This window comes from Fundulus heteroclitus, unplaced genomic scaffold, assembly GCF_011125445.2.
Source record: "Fundulus heteroclitus isolate FHET01 unplaced genomic scaffold, MU-UCD_Fhet_4.1 scaffold_184, whole genome shotgun sequence".
Taxonomy (NCBI): Eukaryota; Metazoa; Chordata; class Actinopteri; order Cyprinodontiformes; family Fundulidae; genus Fundulus; species Fundulus heteroclitus.
This window is the reverse complement of record NW_023396596.1, coordinates 316,959-338,219: the sequence shown is the minus strand read 5'-3', so window position 1 is coordinate 338,219 and position 21,261 is coordinate 316,959. Positions and strand designations below refer to the sequence as shown.

Below are 21,261 nucleotides of genomic sequence, written 5' to 3'. Positions count from 1 at the left end.
AAATTCACAAAGAAGAAGTAATGTCTTGACATTATTTTGGCTGGAAGATGGTCAATAAAACATAATTTTTTTTTTTTAAAGTTTGCTAAACGGACAAGCAAAGTAATGAAAACTGCAGCAGGCTACACATTACAAGGCTTCATGCCTTTTTCTTTGACCTGATTTATTGTGTGATAGCGGTACATGGACCTCATGTGGGTTTTACTCTGGTCTCATCTGGCAGTAGGAGAGAACCTTCAGCAGAGAATGGAGCTGATCAACAGGCAATGAGGAGATAGTAGAAGCCCTGCAACAAGTAGGCAGACTTCTGCAAGAGGAACAGGATGTGTCAGAAAAGCGGGCTGAGCAGGCAGCTCTGCACAGCTAACTGGAAGTGCTGTGTGCCGCATGAAAAGCCCAGGAGTAAACTGACAATATGTTTCTACCTTCAAGAGAACAAAGGAGTGTTTTGGAGGAGCGGAGAACGGCTGCGTCACAAAGGCTCCAAAGTCTTGTTGCTCAAATCCAGGAGGCCAAGGAGCTGAAGTCTGGTGAGGGTGGAGGTATGGGAAGCTTTTAGGCTGTTTGTATCCTGCCACAGTTAGACCTGATTGAAATAGAAAGATTGTCTTTCTTTGTTTACAGCACAACCTTCAAAGCGTGCCCCTAAAAAGAAGACCAAGGAAAAAAGAACTTCATGTTTCCAGGGTGCCTTATTTTAACTATTGTCATTTATTTCTACATAAAAATCTTTTGTCAAACCAATAAAATCTATTTTTGATACCAAAGCTACTTGGCTCAGATTCCACCTTTCCTCTCATTACAGAAAAATGTTTGCATTTTGCTTTTCATGGACCACCAGTTAATAAATAGATTTAAGTTGTGTGTGGATTAATTTTCTGCATAAAGAGCAGCAGCAGAGAAAATATAGACAACCCTTTCCATTTTCCACATTTTGGTGCTAACAGGTTTATTCTAAAACTGACTGGATTATAATTTTCTATTTTCCTACACAAAAAGCACAATAACAAAGGAAAATGTTTTAACTGTTTTGTGACTGAAATGAAACCATAATGGCTGAATATTCACTCCCACATCTTTGACACTGAATTAAATGTGAGGTAATCTGATTCCCACTAATTATTCATATGTTTCAGCAACTTGATTAGTGGATTAAACCTAATTTAGGACCAAATAAAGTTCTGTAAGACGGCACGGTTGATGGAGCATATCACAGCAGAAACAAAAGTCAAAGAAGTTGTTTGCTGACCAAAAGAGACTAATTTTGTGTATGGCAACAATTTGAGGAAGACTAAAATAAATGTAACTGATGATACTGCTGCAATCAGGACACCTCACCAACCTGTGGAGAAAGAGCCGGACAAACAACGTCTGACACAAAACAAACCTCACCCACTGTCACAATGTCCTGGGTCCAGAGAAAGAAATCTTGATCAGAGGTTAGCATTCTTACAGGAGCATTCAATCTGGTATCCATGTTGTGTTGGCAGTAATTATAGAGCCAAAGACTGCAAGACCGTGCATTGATGGCTTCCAGTGAGGTGGGGAAGGAGGATTTGCCAGTAAGTGTCTCAAAAGCAGTCAGAATGTGCTCTCAGAAATCAGCGGCTAAAGAAGAGCATGGTTTGAGCTCCACTCTCTTTATACTGCGTGGGAGGAGCTAAGACTGCTGGAGCCTGTACACAGAACAGAAAGGCAGGTGCAAAGCCTGCTGGGACATGGAGTCACAAATGTTTCCTTGTTCATAGATCCGACACAGGGAAGGAGGATGGAGCAGACCATGATGACCTTACTGCCAGCAATGGAAGGGAAGGGATCCAGCATGCTTTAGTTCAGATCTTCTTCACTGGACAAAGCCATACCAACCACATCCTCAGTGTATAGAAACACAAAGTATCACAAAAAGGACTGACATTCCAGCAGAAATGCTTTCACCATTCCCCATGGCTACATTACAGTCCAATAGTGAGAGTCTACTGTTGTCTTTTTTATGTGATCGGGCTAAATTAATTGTTTCTAAACTAGGTAATCTAAAAGAGATTATTGCTGTATTTTGATTCTTTAGTAAACCATGTAACTTGTTATAATCTCAGGTGTTGGACAGGTGTAATGTAGCCTCAGTGTGCACATGTGATGTTGCTCACAGAGGTAAGGTGAATACTCAGGGAGTTAGTGTGTTTACTCAGAGACATGAAGAATTAGGAGGAACATTGGTGCTGAATATAATCCCCCCCAAATAAAAAAAACAACTGGAATTTTTTTCCAAAGTTTGAAGACGTTTCACTTCCCATCCAGAAAGCTTTCTCAAATCAAATGTCTGGAGTAGTGTTGAGTTCCAGGCTTTACATCATTGCCTAATAATTATTTTCTTGCTCAAGTGGAAGCTTTCACAAGACACATCAACTCTGTGGACTCAGTGGACAACAACATCAAGTTTACCAGAGAGGATCCCAGCGACAACAAGCTACCTTTTCTGGACTGTTTGGTGAACATGGAAGGAGATGGAAAACCTCAACATTGAAGTGTATAGGAAACCCACTCACACAGACCAATATCTTCTTTTTGACTCACACCACCCACTGGAGCACAAAACTTTCTGTCATCAGAACCTTACAACGCCGGACCGAGCATGTCCTACTAAAACAGAAGGGAAGCACAAGGAACAGAAACACATCAAGATGCCCTCCAATCCTGTGATCATCCTAACTGGGCTTTTGTCAAATCAGCAAGAAAATCCAAAAGACCCGCTGCAGAACATAATGGTGAGAAGAATAAATTCAAAACCATCGTCGTCCCAGATGTTGCTGGAGTCTCTAAAAAACTCAGGAGGATTTTCTCCAAACACAAAATCCCAGAACATTTCAAAGCAAACAGGACCCTCGGACAGAGGCTGGTGCATCCCAAGGACAAAACCCCCAAACCTAAGATGAGCGGAGTGGTGTCTGCAGTTCAGTCAGTGAGGAATGTTCTGATCTTTATATTGGAGAAACCAAACAACCTCTCCACAGACGCATGGCTCAACACAGGAGAGCCACCTCCTCAGGACAAGAATCTGCTGTCCACCTACACCTAAAGGACAAAGGACACTCTTTTGAGGACCAACATGTTCACATTTTGGACAAAGAAGACAGATGGTTTAAAAGGGGTGTGAAGGAAGCCATCTACGTTAAGAGAGAAAAAACAACCCTAAACAGAGGAGGAGGCCTTAGATTCCAACTCTCTAAAATTTATAACAGCAACAGGGTTGATTCCTACCAAACTTCACCTCAATGCTCACCTCCATACAATGAGCACATCATCACTCCTGTAAGCCCAATAATGACCCTAACGACTCCCCGTTACTAAGGGGGACCAGTTTCTGTTCATTTTACATGTTATCAAAGCCATAAAAAGGCCTTTGTTGGTTAATAATATAAAGCTTGGACCTCCACACAACTCCAGACATTTGAATTGAGAAAGCTTTCTGGATGGAAAGCAAAATGTCTTCAAACTTTGGAAAAAAAGTCCAGTTTTGTTTTTTAATTTTTTTGGAATGATCATGACCTGGATGACTGAGAATCTTCACCAGCGTCTGAATATAAGTTTAGCTTTATTTATAGAACAGGTTTACATTGATATGAAGACATACATGTTCAAGAGATTAAAATAATGTTTGATCATAAAACGATTTATGATACACAATGAAATAAGTGTGAAAAAAGTAAAAATTATTAGTTTTCATAATGTCTTGTAATTGATTTTTGTAATTTCATCTATCTTACTGAACAATTACAGTTATAAACAAGAATAAAAACGCTGGTGTGTTGGTTATATGAGCTATACATTTGATTAAAAATGTAAAAAAAAAAGATTAACTTGGGAACTTAAAATGTAATCAGAAACTGTCAGCAAACATTCTGATGAACCCAAACACAGAGCCTTGTTTAAGAGCTTTTCTAGAAAACTGATGAGTGGTGGAGGATGTGACGGACAGTGTTTACCAGGCTGGGAAGGGATGATGGAGATGGCAGGAGCAGGTGGACCGGAGGTAACTGGAGGACTACGGGTGCTGCGCTGTGGAGCCAGGCAGACGCTGGGAGCCAGGAAGCCTCCTGAGAAAGCGGGAGAGCGCTGGGGTCACGCAGGCAGGAGGGTGAGTGAGGCTGAGGTGAGGTGAGGCGAAGAAGACTGCGAGGAAGGCGATGAGGGACGAAGGCTGGTGTGTGCAGGGGAGCAGCAGGAAGGATGGATACGAGAGGTGCTCCAGAGCGGTTGTTAGCAGATGATCCGGCGGGTAATGGCAGACTGAGGTAAGCTTCAATGCGGTACCGCGCGCGAGCTATTTTTAGAAACACAACGTCACGATGACGTCACATCACGTGGTACGCAGTGGGGCAAACTCTGGAAAGCCGCCGTTGTTTCGCTGTAAGAGACGTGCGTTAGCCTAGGTTTTACTCGGTAAACGACTGCTTTTTCCAAATCTAAGACCATGGTTTTTAAACATTGTTGCTATGGAACGTGCAACAGCGACTCGAGTTACGCTGATCGGCCGTATATGAAGGATGTTTTCTTCAAGACTGCCAAGGAGAAATGTGTGCGCTGGGACCGGGGCGGTCGGCCTACACAACAGTTCAACCCGGAAAAGGTTACCAAATTCAAGTACATATGTAGCAAGCATTTTGTCGGAGGAAAGGGCCCAACCGAAGAACATCCTGACCCAATTCCAGCGACATCAAGTCAAGGTAAGAGTATTTTGGTGGCCGACATGTTAATAAAGTAGCGCCTGCTACCATGACAGCATATAGGCTATCATGGTAGCAGGCGCTAACATGATAGCCTGCTACCAGGATAGCTTACTCAAAAACATTTCAAATGAGACAAACATTAAACATATACCCATTCCTGGACGGTGATTGCAAACAACAACAAAAAAAAAAAAACGGCCGACGCTGCCATGATCGCCGCGCAGGAAAAAAAAAAACAAAGCTTACCGTTCATCAACTCGGCCAGTTTTCCAGTCTTTTTAAGCCCTCGAACCTCAAGCCATCGTTTGAGCTGAAGGTTGGTGTGTTCTTCCACAGTGCGACCAGTAAACCGTGTGCCTGGGACATCGTCTTGGGAAAGTTTAACGGCTGTAAAGTCGGTCATATCTGTTATCCGTGCGTTCTCTCCTGTATGCGTTCTCTCCTGTATGCCCTACCTAAGCGGCAAAAGGGGCGTTGCTCTTGAGACGGTGACGTCACGTGCGCGGTACCGCATTCTGAAATTCGCTGTAGCTCAGTCTGTAAAATTAAACAAATTAAAAAAACTTGTAATCTTTTTAAGTCAACTAAAAATTAGCTACTAGAGAAATGCTGAAACTAGCAAGTAAAGGCCCTGTGACAGACTGGCGACCTGTCCAGGGTGTACACCGCCTCTCACCCATTGAAATGCTGGAGATAGGCACCAGCACCCCTCGTGACCCCATGAGGGATAAAGCGAGTAAGAAAATGGATTGATAGCAAGTAAAGATTGTTGCCTTTAATGACAACAAACATCTCTCATTAAACAACACTGTGGAGTTTGAGTAAATACTCATAGCAGAGTAATTTTCCCTCCTGTGTGCGTTGTCATGTGTCTGTTTAAATTAGGTTTTCTGCTAAATCTTTTTCCACACAGATCACAACAGAAAGGCTTCTGTCCTGTGTGGATTGTCATGTGTGTGTTTTAAATGAGACTTTTGGCTAAATCTTTGTCCACATAGATCACAACAGAAAGGCTTCTGTCCTGTGTGGATTCTCATGTGTGTGTTTAAAGCTGATTTGTGGCTAAATCTTTGTCCACATAGATCACAACAGAAAGGCTTCTCTCCTGTATGGATTCTCATGTGTGTGTTTAAACTTGATTTATCGATAAATCTTTGTCCACATAGATCACAACAGAAAGGCTTCTCTCCTGTGTGGATTCTCATGTGTGTGTTTAAAGTTGATTTTAGGCTAAACCTTTGTCCACATAAATCACAACAGAAAGACTTCTTTCCTGTATGGATTCTCATGTGTGTGTTTAAAGTTGATTTTAGGCTAAATCTTTGTCCACATAAATCACAACAGAAAGGCTTCTGCCCTGTGTGGATTCTCATGTGTCTGTTTAAAGTTGATTTTTGGCTAAATCTTTTTTCACATAGATCACAACAGAAAGGCTTCTGTCCTGTATGGATTCTCATGTGTGTGTTTAAATGTGATTTGCGGATACAACTTTTTCCACATAGATCACAACAGAAAGGCTTCTGTCCTGTATGGATTCTCATGTGTCTGTTTAAACCTGATTTATCGATAAATCTTTGTCCACATAGGTCACAACAGAAAGGCTTCTGTCCTGTATGGATTCTCATGTGTATGTTTAAATCTCCTTTTTGGCTAAATCTTTTTCCACATATATCACAACAGAAAGGCTTCTGTCCTGTATGGATTCTCATGTGTGTGTTTAAATGTGCTTTTTGGCTAAATGTTTGTCCACATAAATCACAACAGAAAGGCTTCTTTCCTGTATGGATTCTCATGTGTGTGTTTAAATTAGATTTTAGTCTAAATCTTTGTCCACATAGATCACAACAGAAAGGTTTCTCTCCTGTGTGGATTGTCATGTGTGTGTTTAAATTAGATTTTAGTCTAAATTTTTGTCCACATAAATCACAACAGAAAGGCCTATCTCCTGTATGGATTCTCATGTGTGTGTTTAAAGCTGATTTTCTAATAAATGTTTTGCCACACTCTTCACAGCTAAGCTTCCCTCCAGTCTGGACTTTCCTTCGTGAGTCCACATTTTTCTTCTCTGTAGAACATTTCTTATATTCAGAGTCTGACACGTGTTTCAGCTCAGACAGAGGGTGTTCTACATCACTGTCCTCTTCATCCTCCACAGTATCTTCAGCCTCTGAAGAAGTGGAAGCATCTCCATGATCTTGTATCCTGATGGATTCTTCTCCATCATTCTCTTCTGGAAGCTCTCTGCCTTTAATCTGGTCTGGATAAAGCTGTGAGAGCAGCAGAGACTGTTCATTATCCAGAGTATTTATGGGAGGAGCAGAGACTGGAAACCTGATGGCATTAATCACCTCCTTCCCATTGAGCTGCTCTCCTGGTAGTGTGATGTAGACTCCCTCCTGTTCCTCCTTGATGTGGGGGGGCTTTGGGTCATGCAGGTCAGCAGGAGGTCTGTGGTCTAAAGAAGCTTCTTTAACAATCAGCTTCTTCTGCACATCTGCAGGAAACATTGAAACACGTTATTCATATTAGAAAGTATTTTGATCTCTGCCTGAACTGAGGCACATTTTAATAAAGATATATTTAGGTAATTTAGTTACATTAAATTTTTTTTGGCATTTTTCATGTTTTTTGCCTCACAACCTGCCACGTAATATGGATTGTTGGATGATTTAGTTTACACCATTTCATTTAGAGAACATGCAGCAGAGTACAACACAGAATAAAACAACAGAAAACTGGGCGATATGTCCTACAATCAATATAGCGATATAACGAGCAGTTCACCTTGATAACAATTAGTGGACGATAAAACAAAACACCACAAGCTACTTCAAAGCCAGGGATATAGATGGTATAATCCACCTTGACAATCATGGCGACTGTCCCATTTTAAAAAATGGTTTGGGTCACACCACAGTTCATTCCTCCTCCAGCAGGGTTGGAAGGGCCCCAAAAAGCTAAAGTCCAGACACCAGAGAAGAAGGCGGCTAGGAGGCTAGGAGAGGAGCAGCAGAGCAGGGGCCCAGGACATCAAAAACTGTTTTTTTCTGAGAATGGTGAGAATAAAACTACAGAGGGCAGCTGAAACAATTAGCCTAGTTGTTCATTCATTTTATGTCTGTAACATTACCAGAGGACGAGGACGTTATTGTTCTAATAAAACATTCGAAAACTAATACAAAATAAATACAATGACAGAACGAAAATAAATAAAAAACTTCTCAAACTGAGTTAAAAGTCAAGGAGAAATAATGTGTTTCAATAGCAGATTTAAAAACATTTGTTTGATTTGTAGCAGCTTATTCTACAATTTGGTAGTAGATTAGTGATCTAAATGGGTCGTAATAAACTGTCAGGTACTGAGATTGGTGAACCAGAATTCAGCCACACAGAGTTTGGTTTTCAACAGTTTATTAAAGGCGATGGTTGGTGGGGAAGGAACTGACCCAGACTGGAGCAGGTGGGAGATGATGGCAGGAGCAGGCAGACGTGAGGCGAAGGAGACGGCGAGGCAAACGACGAGGGACGAAAGACAAGGAAGAAGGCTGGTGAAAGGTAGAATGAAGGGCGAAGACGTTCCGGCGGGGATGAGCAGACTGAGGAGGGATTATGTAGGCAGGTTGACAGGTGGACTGAGTCTGACTTGACTGACTCGGTGGTAGGTGGCAGTGATCAGGCGTGGAACCTTTATTCTCAAGGATGTAATTCTCCTGAAGAGGACCCACTTTTTAAGTCTTTGTTCCTTCATGATCTACATGAAAGTGTACGATATGATACGATATAATGTGACCATGCATTGCAGGGAAAATAACTTTTCCATGCTGGAGATGCGCAGATATGCTCAGTTTCTTTGGAGCACTTGTTGGCATTTAGACAGCAAACAAAGCAAGTTTAGAGACTTAGACCTTCAAACAGGAAAAAGGCCTAAGAAAAGACACAAATTCAGTTCTCCAGTGATCCAGCAGACTGAAAGGTGTGGAGACAGGCTGCAGCAAATGCCTAAAGAGTCAGATAAATATCAACCTTATCACAATGCAAAACCAAAAGGTAACATTGGTAAAAGGTGGAGCCATTCCAGAGAAGTGATCACCAAGGAAAACCTTGAAAGTATCTGCAGAGATTTTTCTCACAGACTTTGACGTGTTTAACAAAAATCCAAAAGCAACCCCAAACTCATCATGCCCCAGAGTACGATAAGGTTAAAAATAATTTCTAACACGGTTTACCCTGTTTTAACCCTTTCCTATCGTTTTGGGACTTAAGACATGATGAAGGTTATATTGCTGAGCTGGAAAAAAGCTGCCCCTCCAACTCAAACGGTGGATGGAAGATGTTATGAACCATCTCAAGCATTTTGGTTGAGGGGCCGCATTCAGCTTAATCTGATCTCAAGAGGGCCACACGAGTAAACTCATTGCAAGATTAAATAGAACTAATAAAAGTGGGCTTGTTGTTGATTTTATATTAAATGAATTCCACTTTTACACAATATATTATGAATAACCTCAGCGTTCTTAAGAAAAGTATGTGCAATTTCAACAATACTTTTACTCAGTTAAACATTTACTTGTGCATTATGCATAGGAACTGATCACAGTGATTGTACAATGTTGAAAAACATTTATTCACATTTTTTGGAACTTAAAAACACTGTCCTGCATGACAAAATACATCAAACAGATAAAATTAAGAAATGATTTAAAATCAAATTTCCACATCTGAAGCTCAGTGCTACCATCTGCTGATTAAACACAGCGCCCCTCGTGGACAATATAGATACTGCAGATTTTCAATGGGGTACCGCGCACGTGACGTCACCGTCTCAAGAGCAACGCCCCTTTTGCCGCTTAGGTAGGGCAGACAGTTACAGAACGCCCGTAGCAGCCAGTTATTACACGCGCAACAGAACCAGCGATATGACCGACTTTGCAGCCATTAAACTTTCCCAAGACGGTGTCCCAGGCGCACGGTTTACTGGTCGCACTGTCGAAGAACACTCCAACCTTCAGCTCAAACGATGGCTTGAGGTTCGAGCTTAAAAAGAATGGAAAACTGGCCGAGTTGATGAACGGTAAGCTTTGTTTTTTTTTCCTGCGCGGCGATCATGGCGGCGTCAGCGTTTTTTTTTTTTTTTTTTGTAACCACCGTCCAGGAATCGGTATATGTTTAATGTTTGTCTCATTTGAAATGTTTTTGAGTAAGCTATCCTGGTAGCAGGCTATCATGTTAGCGCCTGCTACCATGACAGCCTATATGCGATCATGGTAGCAGGCGCTTCTTTATTAACATGTCGGCCACCAAAATACTCTTACCTTGACTTGATGTCGCTGGAATTGGGTCAGGATGTTCTTCGGTTGGGCCCTTTCCTCCGACAAAATGCTTGCTACATATGTAGGCCGACCGCACCGGTGTACCAAGCGCACACATTTCTCCTTGGCAGTCTTGAAGAAAACATCCTTCATATGCGGCCGATCAGCGTACCTCGAGTCGCTGTTGCACGTTCCATAGCAACAATGTTTAAAAACCATGGTCTTAGATTTGGAAAAAGCAGTCGTTTTAACGAGTAAAACCTAGGCTAACGCACGTCTCTTTTAAAGCAAAGCAGCGGCGGGGTTCAGGAGTTTGCCCCACTGCGTACCACGTGATGTGACGTCATCGTGACGTTATGTTTCTAAAAATAGCTCGCTCGCGGTTCCCCATTAAACGAAGTACCGTATTTTCCGGACTATAAGTCGCACTGGAGTATAAGTCGCATTTTTGGGGGAAATTTATTTGATAATATACAACATCAAGAACAGACATGTCATCTTGAAAGGCAATTTTAAATAACAACAGAACGGAGGCAACAACAGGCTGAATAATTGTACCAGTGTTTCCCGCAGCGCTCACGCAACCGTCTCGCCAACATTCCAAAAAAAAAAAAAAAAAAAAAAACCTAAGTCGATATGTTTGCATATTTATTTGACGGTAACAGGCGTTTTTTGTTGTTGCTTTTGCGCGTGCATATAGTGAAATAACAGGCGCTCCGCTCCTCTGGTCATCCAGCAAAGCTCCCCCCTCGCCCCCCCCCCCCCCCTGCATAGCATGTCTTCTTCCCCCCGCTCTGCGCAAAACTTGTCTTCTGTTTGGTGTGAAAATAACAGGTGTAATGATATACCGGTAAAAATGTGTAATAATTTCACACAGAAGTCGCTCCAGAGTATAAGTCGCACCCCCGGCCAAACTATGAAAAAAACTGCGACTTATAGTCCGGAAAATACGGTACATGTTTTTTTCAATAATTGTTTTATCATTCTCTTCCTTTTATCTCTTCTTTCTTTCACCTTTTCTTTTTTTCTTCTTGTTCTTCCTTTCATCTCCTACTTTCCCATTGTAGTGTCAGAATCAAGGCTGCCAGACAACCGGCGCCACCGCGTCCTCTGACTACCACCAGCAACCAAAGCAGGTGGAATGTCTTGCTCAAGGACACAACGACAGAGGATCGGTGTGGGGCTTCAAACTGCCAACCCACCAGTTCCAGGAAAAACTCCTAGCTCCTCCCCCACTGTCCATCAACCATCTGGGAGATCCAGCTTGTTTTGTGGTTCCTGGTGAAAACATCTGTGGACCAACCTGATCAGAAACTGGGATCTGTTCAGGTTGGGATCTGAAGATTTATTTAGTATTTCCCCCAAAGCGGATGAGTTTTACTTTGCCTCCATATCTGACGGTGAAACTGGGATCCTGGCTGAGTTTGTTCCAGCAGCAAGAGCAGCTTTGTGTTTCCTCACAGACCAGCAGACTCTAGCATGAACACTTGACCTAGAGAGTCAGGAGATCTGAACTGGAGCCTCTAGTCAGAGGTTGAAGAAATAGGATGGGAGCACGTAGAGTCAGACTGAGCTGACATTTAGTCTGATAGGAACCTGATGAATCCAGAGAGTTTTGGTCTTTAGCTGCAACTCAGGACACAGAAACAAAGTAAACCAATCCTTACTGTTGATAGGAGCAGCAGTTAATGGAAACCTGCTATCAGTCTCCTCCTTCACAAGGAGCTGCTCTCCTTCCTGATGGACCCCGGGTTCCTCCTGTTCCTCCTTTATGTGGAGGGGCTCTGACTCCTGCTGCTCCCCCTCAGGACTCTGTTCTTCAGGAGCCTCTTCTTTAACATCTGTTGTTGAACAAAGAGACGTCGAAGTAGAATAGATAGAAAAAAGATGTTAACATCCTGAAAAGGATCTGGAATTTACCGGGACACATTAAATAGAGAAGCCAGGGACCGGTATGTTGACAAAATCAGCATTATTAATAATTTAGATCCATATGAAGTTCCAAACAATGAGTGGAGCACCGACGCCGACTTGTTGGCACCGTTTTGCATATCGGACGTCTTCGGCTACCTTGTTTGTGGTGTGAGCGCCTAGACTTCAGAACAGTTCCAAAGCTACAAGTCCTTGGAGTCTCATGTGCAGTTCATGAATAGATGGGTTCATGAGCTGCAGATCATAAAGCCAGCAAACAGTGGGAATGCAGTAATTCGTACAAAGGTAAGCTGTGCTCAGACGGGCTCTGGTACCTGCTAACCGTTAGCGCTAACAACCACTCACGCATGTAATGGACTTTTAACTAGCTGCTATGTGTTTCAAAGGTGTAGTTAGTAACGAAGAGGATGAAATGCTATATCAACCGTCTCTGGGCGAGCATTCATGCATGTTTGTGGTGTCGTGGTTGAAGGAAAGAAACAATGTAGGCTATAAAATAAAACCGTGCATCTTTAACTCACCAGAATGAAAATGCAGGGAACACACTCTCACTGACATTGGGATACTGTGGAAAGTTATGTTCGTTCGTCTTACAGCCGCGATCCAAGCGAGCCGATGACTCTTCGTTATCTCAGACACTTGTTCTCTGTGGTTGCGCCTCCAGGCAGGAAAGCGGTGGAAAGTTAACCCATTTTCTATATTTTTCCCATGGCGATCATGTGTTGCGCTGTTACAGCCCACAATACAGCAACAGTTTACCATGGTTGAAATCATGTTAAGGTGAAATTAATCAAATTAAAACACGGCTGAGAGAGGGAGTACAGTACGCAGTAGTCATAGGCAGTAGTCTGAGTAGCGGTAAAGGAAGCCATCAATATGGCGGCCACGCAAATAATTACGTCATGACGCCCAAGCCCTATTATTAGCTACTTTTGGCCCAGTATTTATTCAAGTGAGTCATTGATTTTTTTCTTTATATATTCTAAATGTTGGCAGGATTGGTCCTCCAAAGTAAACAGCCAGAAGAAAACATGTGACCCTCTTTCTAAACAAGATAAACCAAAAAGCGTTTTTCGGAGGAATTTTTCCAAGCACAAAGAAAGACTTGATACTGAACGGTGCTACATGCTAAGCTAGCATTAGCTTTCCTAAGCTACAACCTAAGCTAGCATTAGCACCTCTAAGCTACAACCTAAGATAGCATTAGCACCTCCTATGCTACATGCTAATCTAGCATTAGCACCTCCTATGCTACATGCTAAGCTAGCATTAGCACCTCCTATGCTACATGCTAAGCTAGCATTAGCACCTCCTCTGCAGAGCTGCAGGTTTAGCCAGTTTTCTGGGGGAAACCCTGCAACGAGTTCTGATGAAGAGGAGGAATCCATCAGCTGCTGAAAACGGCTCCTAAACTTTAGCTCCATCCACACAGTTAGCATGAAGAAGGAAATCTCCAAACCTGATGGGTGCAGCAGAACTCTGGGCTGGAAAACATCCCCCATCATCGGTGTCTCCTCTGCTGCGTCCTGCCGCTCTTTGAGCTCCTGCTTCCCTCCAGTTTCTCCGCTGTGCCTCCAGCTGCTGGACTTCTTTCCAGACTTCATCACCTGCAGCAGCTGCTGCTCTCTTTCAGATTCACCAACACTCCCGATTCTGGCCTCACAGCAACACAAGGACAAAGAACCCGGAAGTGATCAACGCGGCTGCGCGTTGGCGAAGAGGCGCATTGACTGTTGCGGCACAAAAATTACGGCCGCCATCTTGGTGCGGTCATCCTGCCAACAGCACCAGGATGCCAGAGGCGGATTCTACAGTCTTCTCAGAAAATCTCATCAACTTGTTTATAGAATGAAACACAATTATTTCAAAGTTGCCTCTTTCCTCTAATTTAAATCTTCTACTTAAAAATCTAATAAAATAAATTGTAGTGACTAACAGTGGTGGCTGGTGCTAAAAAAACTGAGGGGGGCGCACACAAACAAACAAATGAAAAACAAACAAAGCAAATCTTAAAAAATAGCACTATTTGAACATGAATTTTGCCCTCCTTTCCTTCTGCCCAGCAAATTTCTCAATTATATTCTTAATTGTTAAAGTCAGTCATCTCTGTGACTAGTCTTTTCTCCATTGACAACATGGCCAATGCATTCAGCCTGTCCTGAGTCATTGAGTTTCTCAGAGTTTCTCAGAAAAGTCTTGATTCTTTTCAGAGTTGAAAAGCACCTTTCAGCTTCTGCTGTGGTCATGGGTGTGGTGATGAGGATCTTCAAGAGCGTGACAGTTTCTGAAAAGACTTCTTCTAGATTGTTTTCCTGATTTTAATAACATTTGCTGCCATTTTTTAAGGCTGTGTTATGAAATGTGTTACAGCATTTTTGTGGGACAAGATTATACAAAATTCAGTAACTAAATGTTTTATTCCCCATTACCAATAAACTTCAGTACAACTTAAATAATACAATATCTTGCTGACAAACATTACATCAACATACCTACACAGCATAGACACAACTAAAGGTATTTCTAACTACAAAGCACATCTTCCTAATATATTAAATAACATTACAATAAACCAGTGTAACAGTGATTTTCCACAACAACTCACCTCTGCAGCAATCCTTTCATGGTCTTCTACACTGAGTATCCAACGCCTCTTCACTGGCTGACTACTAGCTACACTGCTTTTCCAACCATGGAGTGGAGAGATCACTTGCCTGCTGCTGAATTTGTAAATTAAGACGATCCGGTCTAAGCTCCTTTATCCTGTTTTTTTTTCTTCAAGTGAACGCTTTGTAAAAGCATTTTTTTGTAAAGACAAAACAGAATTTTCTCTCATTTTGAAACTACTCAACTTTGCAAGCATAACCGTGAATCAACCTAACGAACTGCAGCTGAGCTGAGTCGAATCGGGGATTGTCCAATCACACAATGTTTTTTAAAAAATTAGCCAGTACTGACACTCTACCAGTAATGACGCAACAGAATGGGTGTGTCCGGGGCGCAGAGCCGTGTGCCCCTATGCAAAACCCTAGATAACCAATTAAAAGTCAGCCTCAGATCACGTGCTTGCCCAAGTTGCAGCGCCTACATTCACTCCCATTAGACCGGCGCCCTGCACATAGGAAAGGAGGAAGTGTGCACAATGTGAGCAATTAAATAGAATTATGTATTTACTATTTTAATAAATTCTAACATGTCTATTGGACACACAGTATGAATAAATACATTTCTAAGAAATCATTTATTATCTAAAAGATTTAAAGGGGGCGGCGCCCGAGCGCCCCCTACTGGCCAGCCGCCACTGCTGTGACTGCAGGCCGACTCAGAGCCATAGAGCTAAAAAGAGTCGCGACACTCCCATTGGACTGCGTTGTACGCTGTTTGCCGCCCACTTCCGGGGTATGCAGCCTCGCATAGTTCCAAAAAGCCATTCTATGGCGTCGGACATCATTCACTTCCATTGCTGACTCTCGAGTAAGTTCTGAGGTAAGTTGATTAAATAGCTACCTGTTTTGAATTGTCAACTGTCTATATTGTATCATAGGCCATTTATGATGCATATTCTGACCTTTTGTTGTATGTACACAGCGTAATTATATATATATTTTTTTATCTTGGTAGACGACCGATTGCCTGCTAGTTTGTTAGCTTGACTTGTCTTCTGTGAAGGTAACGTTATATCCAGGGGTAAATTGATTAAATAGCTACCTATTTTGAACTGTCAACTGTCTATATTTTATCAGAGGTCCTTTATGATGCATATACTGATCTTTATTTGTATGTACACAGCGTAATTATATATATATTTTATCTTGGTAGACCACCGATTGCCTGCTAGTTTTGTTAGCACTAACGTTATATCCAGGCGTAAGTTGATTAAATAGCTACCTCTTTTTAATCGTCAACTCTGTATATTATATAATTAGGCCCTTTATGGTGCATATGCTTATATTTATTTGTACGTGCACAGTGCAATTTATAAATATATTCTTAACTTGGTAGACAACCGATTTTCAGTCATTGCCTGCTACTTTTATCTCGATTTTGCCAGCTGTGAAGAAGGTATCGCTACATCAGAAATAACGAAGTTCATTAGTGAATCTCTGACATCTTTTATTAAGTAAGTTATTGATGTTAGATTACTAGAATCATCAAGGTTGACTAGGACGTTTTTTTTAGGTTGTATCTGCTGAACATGGCGGTGTTAGCCAGTCAGCTGAGTACTGTGTATCTGATGCTAGTAGAAATAAGGTTTGTTTAATCACACCCTTGAAAGGGCTGTTTAGTTGTATTGCATGTAGGAATACAAATTATTCCACACAAAAAATTATCATAAGCCATAATAAGCTTTAAAATGTTTATTACTCAGACAGTAGTATGACTAATTTGTTCCCCAAACACTGCTGCTGCAGGCTAGGGATGTAACGATATTGACATTATCGCGCTATCGCGGTGGTACACATGTCTCGATATCGTCGTGGTTGGGTTACAATAATAAAAGGACAGGTGTCCGTCAAAAAGCAAAAGGAATAAACACAGCCCCGCGGAACAAACCATTAACTACATAGACCATGATACTTTGCGCTGCGTCGCGCTGCGTCGACCAACCGTTCTTAAGCCAATAGGATTGCACGCTGTGTCCACACAAGCTCACAGCCAGCCAGCATGGCCGAAAGCGATATTTGTAAGGAAGAAAACAACAACCCCGAAGTTGAGATTGTGCCAGCCCCTGCAGCTTTTAAGTCGGATGTCTGGAAACATTTTGGTTTCGGCGTTTCAAAAAACGCCAAAGGAGAGAAGGTGGTGGTGGACAGACAATGGACTATATGCAAGCACTGCCACAGTAAACTGCGATACAACACGGGAAACACAAGCAATATGCGAAGTCATCTGACGACTCATCATCCGGAAAAGTTTGCAGATTCTCTCACAAAGAATGTCCTGTCCGGTCAAAAAACCCTGAAGGAGGCATTTTCAACAACTATGCCACACAACAGCGCAAGGGCTCAAGAAATCACGAGGTACATCGCGGAATACATAGCGTGTGATTTACGTCCCTTTTCGGCTGTAGATGGTAAAGGATTTAAGAGGTTAGTCGCCAAGCTTGATCCGAAGTATCAAATGCCGTCGCGGGCTCATTTTAGTCAAACTGTGTTCCCTGCTCTTTACCGTGAGACAAAAGAACGTGTCATGTTGAACCTTAAACAGTCTGAGTGCATTGCTATTACCACTGATGGGTGGACTTCCAGAGCGACTCACAGTTACATCACTATTACGGCACACGTTTTGACGAGTGAATGGGAAATGCAGAGTTACGTTTTACAAACTAGACAGCTTAGCGAATCACACACTGGCGTAAACATAGCCGAAGTCCTTAAATCTGCAGTCAAAGAGTGGGGGCTGGACAAGATTGGAACAAGGATCGCTGTTGTTACTGACAACGCAAGTAATATGCGAGTAGCAGTTAAGGAAGCCGAACTGTCCCCTCACATACGGTGCTTTGCGCACACACTAAACCTCGCCTCCCAAGCAGGTTTAAAGGTCAACGCAGTGAGCCGCCTCCTCGGTAGAGTCAGACGTGTAGCAAGTTTTTTTCACCGCAGTACTACAGCCACAGCCGTGCTGACCACCAAACAAAAGCTACTCAATCTCCCTGTACATAAACTCATTATTGATGTAGTGACAAGATGGAATAGCTCTCTGGACATGCTAGAGCGATACCTTGAACAACAACAAGCTGTTGCTGCAGCCCTACTGAGTGATGAACTGAGACAAAAGTCACGTGAAATTGACACTTTGGACACATCTGACATTGCAAATGCAGAGGATCTTGTGAAGATTCTTTCACCAATAAAAAAGGCCACAATTGTTCTCTGTGATGAGTCGCAACCAACAATATCTCTCATTTCACCACTAAAACAAATGATTCAAGACAGCATGGTCACAGAAAATCACGACTCAAATGCCATTGCTCAGATGAAGGCAGCCATTCTGAAGGATCTTACTGACAGATACCAAGGAGAAGATGAAAAGTTCATGCAGGAGAGCAGTGCTTTGGACCCACGCTTTCGAACCTTGCAACATCTAGGCAGTGGAGAGAGAGAGGACGTCTTTGAAAGATTAAAGTTGAAAGCATCACAAATGCAACAACAGGTAAAAAAATGTTAATGCTGTGCCATAGACAAAATTGAGAGAAATACAATAAAATGTAACAAAATTCTAATATAATGTATTTTTTAATCATTGAACCAGGACCCAGATGTGCTGCCCAGGAGCCCACATCCAGCAGATGTAGATGACAGCAGCGTGAGCTTTGTGCCTCCTCTTAAGAAGCATGCCCTTGAGGACCTCCTTGGCTCTTCTTTTAGCAGTAATCAAGTCACAGGTGGAATTCAGGCAGAAATTGACTCTTACTGCAAAGAAGCATTAGTTTCTCTGTCTGCTTGCCCTCTTAAGTGGTGGAAAGACAATGCAGGGCGGTATCCTATTCTGTCTTCATTAGCAAAGACCTACCTGTGTATACCCGCTACCTCGGTGCCCAGTGAAAGGGTATTTTCAACAGCAGGGGATATTGTAAATGCCCAGAGGTCTCTTCTTCTCCCTTGCAATGTAGATCTTTTGATCTTTCTAAAGAAAAACTTGAACATTAGCTAAAGGACAGTGTTTTTCAGAAGGCTTTTTGCCAGACTGTTTCAGTATTCTTTTTTCTTGAAATGTAGATCTTTTGATCTCTCTGATGAAAAATGTGAACATAAGCTGAACATAAGCTTGGATAGGTCAGTGTTTTTTTTAAAAGGCTTTTTGACTGACTATTTTATTTAAGTTTGTTATGTTCCTAAATACCAGTTTTAAAAGGCTGCTTTTACTTGCCTTGCACATTTAAACCTGACTTAACTTGATATTTGTTTGCACTTAAAGGGAATTCCCTATTGTTTACAATTGTTTGGTTTCTTCTTAACTTGAACATTGCACAGAAGAATCAACAGAATATTGATGTTCCTGACTACAACTTGCACTTTAAAAGCACTATGTGATCAGCGTTTTATGTTGTCATGATCCATAAATACAACAATAAATTGCCTGTTGACTGGCAAAAGCAGAAAAAATGTCTGTATTTTTTTGCTATTATCATCACAAACACTATCGTAAGTTATTTAACAGTACCGTGAGCTTTTCCACAATATCGCAATAAATATCGTACCGTGAGGTCAATATCGAAATTGTATCGTACCGTGAGATTTTGATATCGTTACATCCCTACTGCAGGCGGCTGCTGCTGGAGGCGATGACTGCTTGAGCTGGCTGATGTTGGCGAAGGATGGTGATGGCGGCTGCTGCTTGTGACGGCTGCTGATAATGTTGGCCTCTGCTGGCCATGGCTGCTGGTGGCGACAGCTGACTGCTGGAATAAGAGGAGACTGGAGACTGGAGGCTGTGGAGACTGCGGACGGTGTGCCGGGAATGGAGTGGCCGAGTACATCCATGGCAACCAGTAAGGTGTTCGGCAGTGGCCTAGATGGTATGACCTTAGGTGAGGAGGTCTGCTGTGTGGAAATCGCCTTCTTGGTCTGACTCTTGCTGCCAAGGTACCCCTTATTACGGCTGTTTGCCTTCCTCTCAGCTCCGATGCACTTTGAGTGAATCCTTAACCTTTTGTTCTGTTTGTAATCACCATCCAGGAATCAATATACATTTTCCGGCCCGCCAAACAATTTAGTCCAGTCCAGTGGCCAAATGCATTATCATTATCCAACGGCTGTATCTCCTTGCTGCATCGACCGATCTGCACCAGATTTCTTGTGAGCCATGGGGGAGTGCTGCCGAACGCGTTCTTGTGAATCGCCAGGGGACGAGCGGGGAAAATGTGTGACAGCATCTGCGGTGGTGGGTGGCCGGCGGTGCGAACCCCGCCGGCCGGCCGGAGCCGCGGCGGTGGCCAATAGGCCATAGCGGCGCTTGGCTGCGAGGGCCGATCGACGGCGCTTGCGGCTTTAACATCCTTCATATGCGGCCTATCAGCGTACTTCGAGTCGCTGTTGCACGTTCCATAACAACAATGTTTAAAAACCATGGTTAGGAGACGTCTTAGACTTAGAAAAAGCAGTAGTTTTACCGAGTTAAACCAAGGGTAACTACAGCGAAACAGTGGAGGAAAACGCATGTTTGCCCTGCCTCGTACCACGTGATATGACGTCACGTTCTAAAAATAGCTCGCGGTACGCTATAGACCAGTTCACGCGTGACGTCAGCACTACATCCGGGTCCGCGGGTAGGAAAAAAACAGTACTGTTCTCGTCTACTACATGACAAAACGGGTGATTTAGAGCGTACTTTTAGTTAGTTTATTTTTGGAATCTAAACAATGCCTACGACCAGTTGCACAGAGAGGCATTCCAAATCGTTGGATGTACGTTTCTGTCGTTTACCGAAGGAGGAAGGACGAAGAACGAAGAAAGAAATGGATATTTTCAATGAAAAGAGCGCAGGCAGACACTGTATATGATGGCTCCCCCAATGGACTGGGGGAGCCATCATACTACGAGAGAATTTGCAGTCTACACTTCATCTCCGGTAAATACAACTTAATTCTGCTCTAGTCATTGTTCTACTTAAATAGCGGCGGAGGGGAGGTGGCGATCGCTACATGGGCCGGAGAAGCGGCTGTTGCTGCCGCTGCTGTAGCAGCGGCTTCTCCGGCTGTCTGGAGCAGCAGCCGCTCCATTACGCCCCCGTTCACGGGCGCTAGTACTTCTGTGTTTACGCTGCAATGTCGCCGACACCCCCACCCATTTTAACAAGACAAAAACACCAAAATAATCCGTAGTGAACAATGTTTTTTTTTAACCTACCGGGCGGGTCTTCCTCTCTGCTTTCTGCTGTTGCACAAACATGTCTGAACATCCATCCATCCATTTTCTGACCCGCTTAATCCCTCATGGCGCCGCGGGCGTTGCTGGAGCCTTTTTCCTGATATAAAATAATTGTAGCCGTCCAGTGGTTTCAGGGGCTTTCGTGCTCTCTTGTCTGTACTGGCCTGCGTGTTTATAAGGCAGCTGTGTCGCGGTACGGAACACTTGGTCAAACGATCTTGTGATACGTTATCTAAAGAAGAAAAATACGTGGAGAACTCATCAGTGTCTCTGTTTGCTTCCGCCTTTGTGTTCGCCTTTTGCCAACCAGTCCGGTGCACATGCGCGAAAAACCCGCATCAAAACAATAACAATGAACTGGTCTATTGCAAGTACGGCATTTCCCCCTACAGACCACCAGGGCGGCCAAGAAAACCTTTGTTCGAC

General features: G+C 42.9%; 1 protein-coding gene and 1 long non-coding RNA gene across 3 annotated transcripts; one reads left to right on the top strand and one right to left on the bottom strand.

The window, feature by feature from the left end:
- Window positions 1-265: 265 nt before the first annotated feature.
- Window positions 266-2,459, bottom strand: LOC118558942. 2 transcript variants are annotated; one of them, XR_004928557.1, is made up of 3 exons: window positions 1,393-2,459; window positions 426-645; window positions 266-307 (listed from the first exon to the last, which is right to left on the bottom strand). It is a non-coding gene; the product is annotated as an uncharacterized LOC118558942 (long non-coding RNA). The 2 variants fall into 2 exon arrangements; XR_004928556.1 differs by having other exon boundaries at window positions 426-586.
- Window positions 2,460-16,383: 13,924 nt separating this feature from the next.
- Window positions 16,384-19,071, top strand: LOC110368675 (zinc finger BED domain-containing protein 1). The gene is made up of 2 exons (XM_021317741.2): window positions 16,384-18,118; window positions 18,218-19,071. The coding sequence occupies exons 1-2, from the start codon at window positions 16,631-16,633 to the stop codon at window positions 18,617-18,619; spliced, it is 1,890 nt and encodes a 629-aa protein (XP_021173416.2). The 5' UTR covers window positions 16,384-16,630; the 3' UTR covers window positions 18,620-19,071.
- Window positions 19,072-21,261: the final 2,190 nt, after the last annotated feature.

Bases quoted from the DNA above. Each gene is read 5' to 3' on its own strand.
- LOC110368675 (XM_021317741.2), top strand. From the start codon at position 16,631: ATGGCCGAAAGCGATATTTGTAAGGAAGAAAACAACAACCCCGAAGTT. The intron at 18,119-18,217 runs GTAAAAAAATGT...TCATTGAACCAG, and splicing joins CATCACAAATGCAACAACAG to GACCCAGATGTGCTGCCCAG.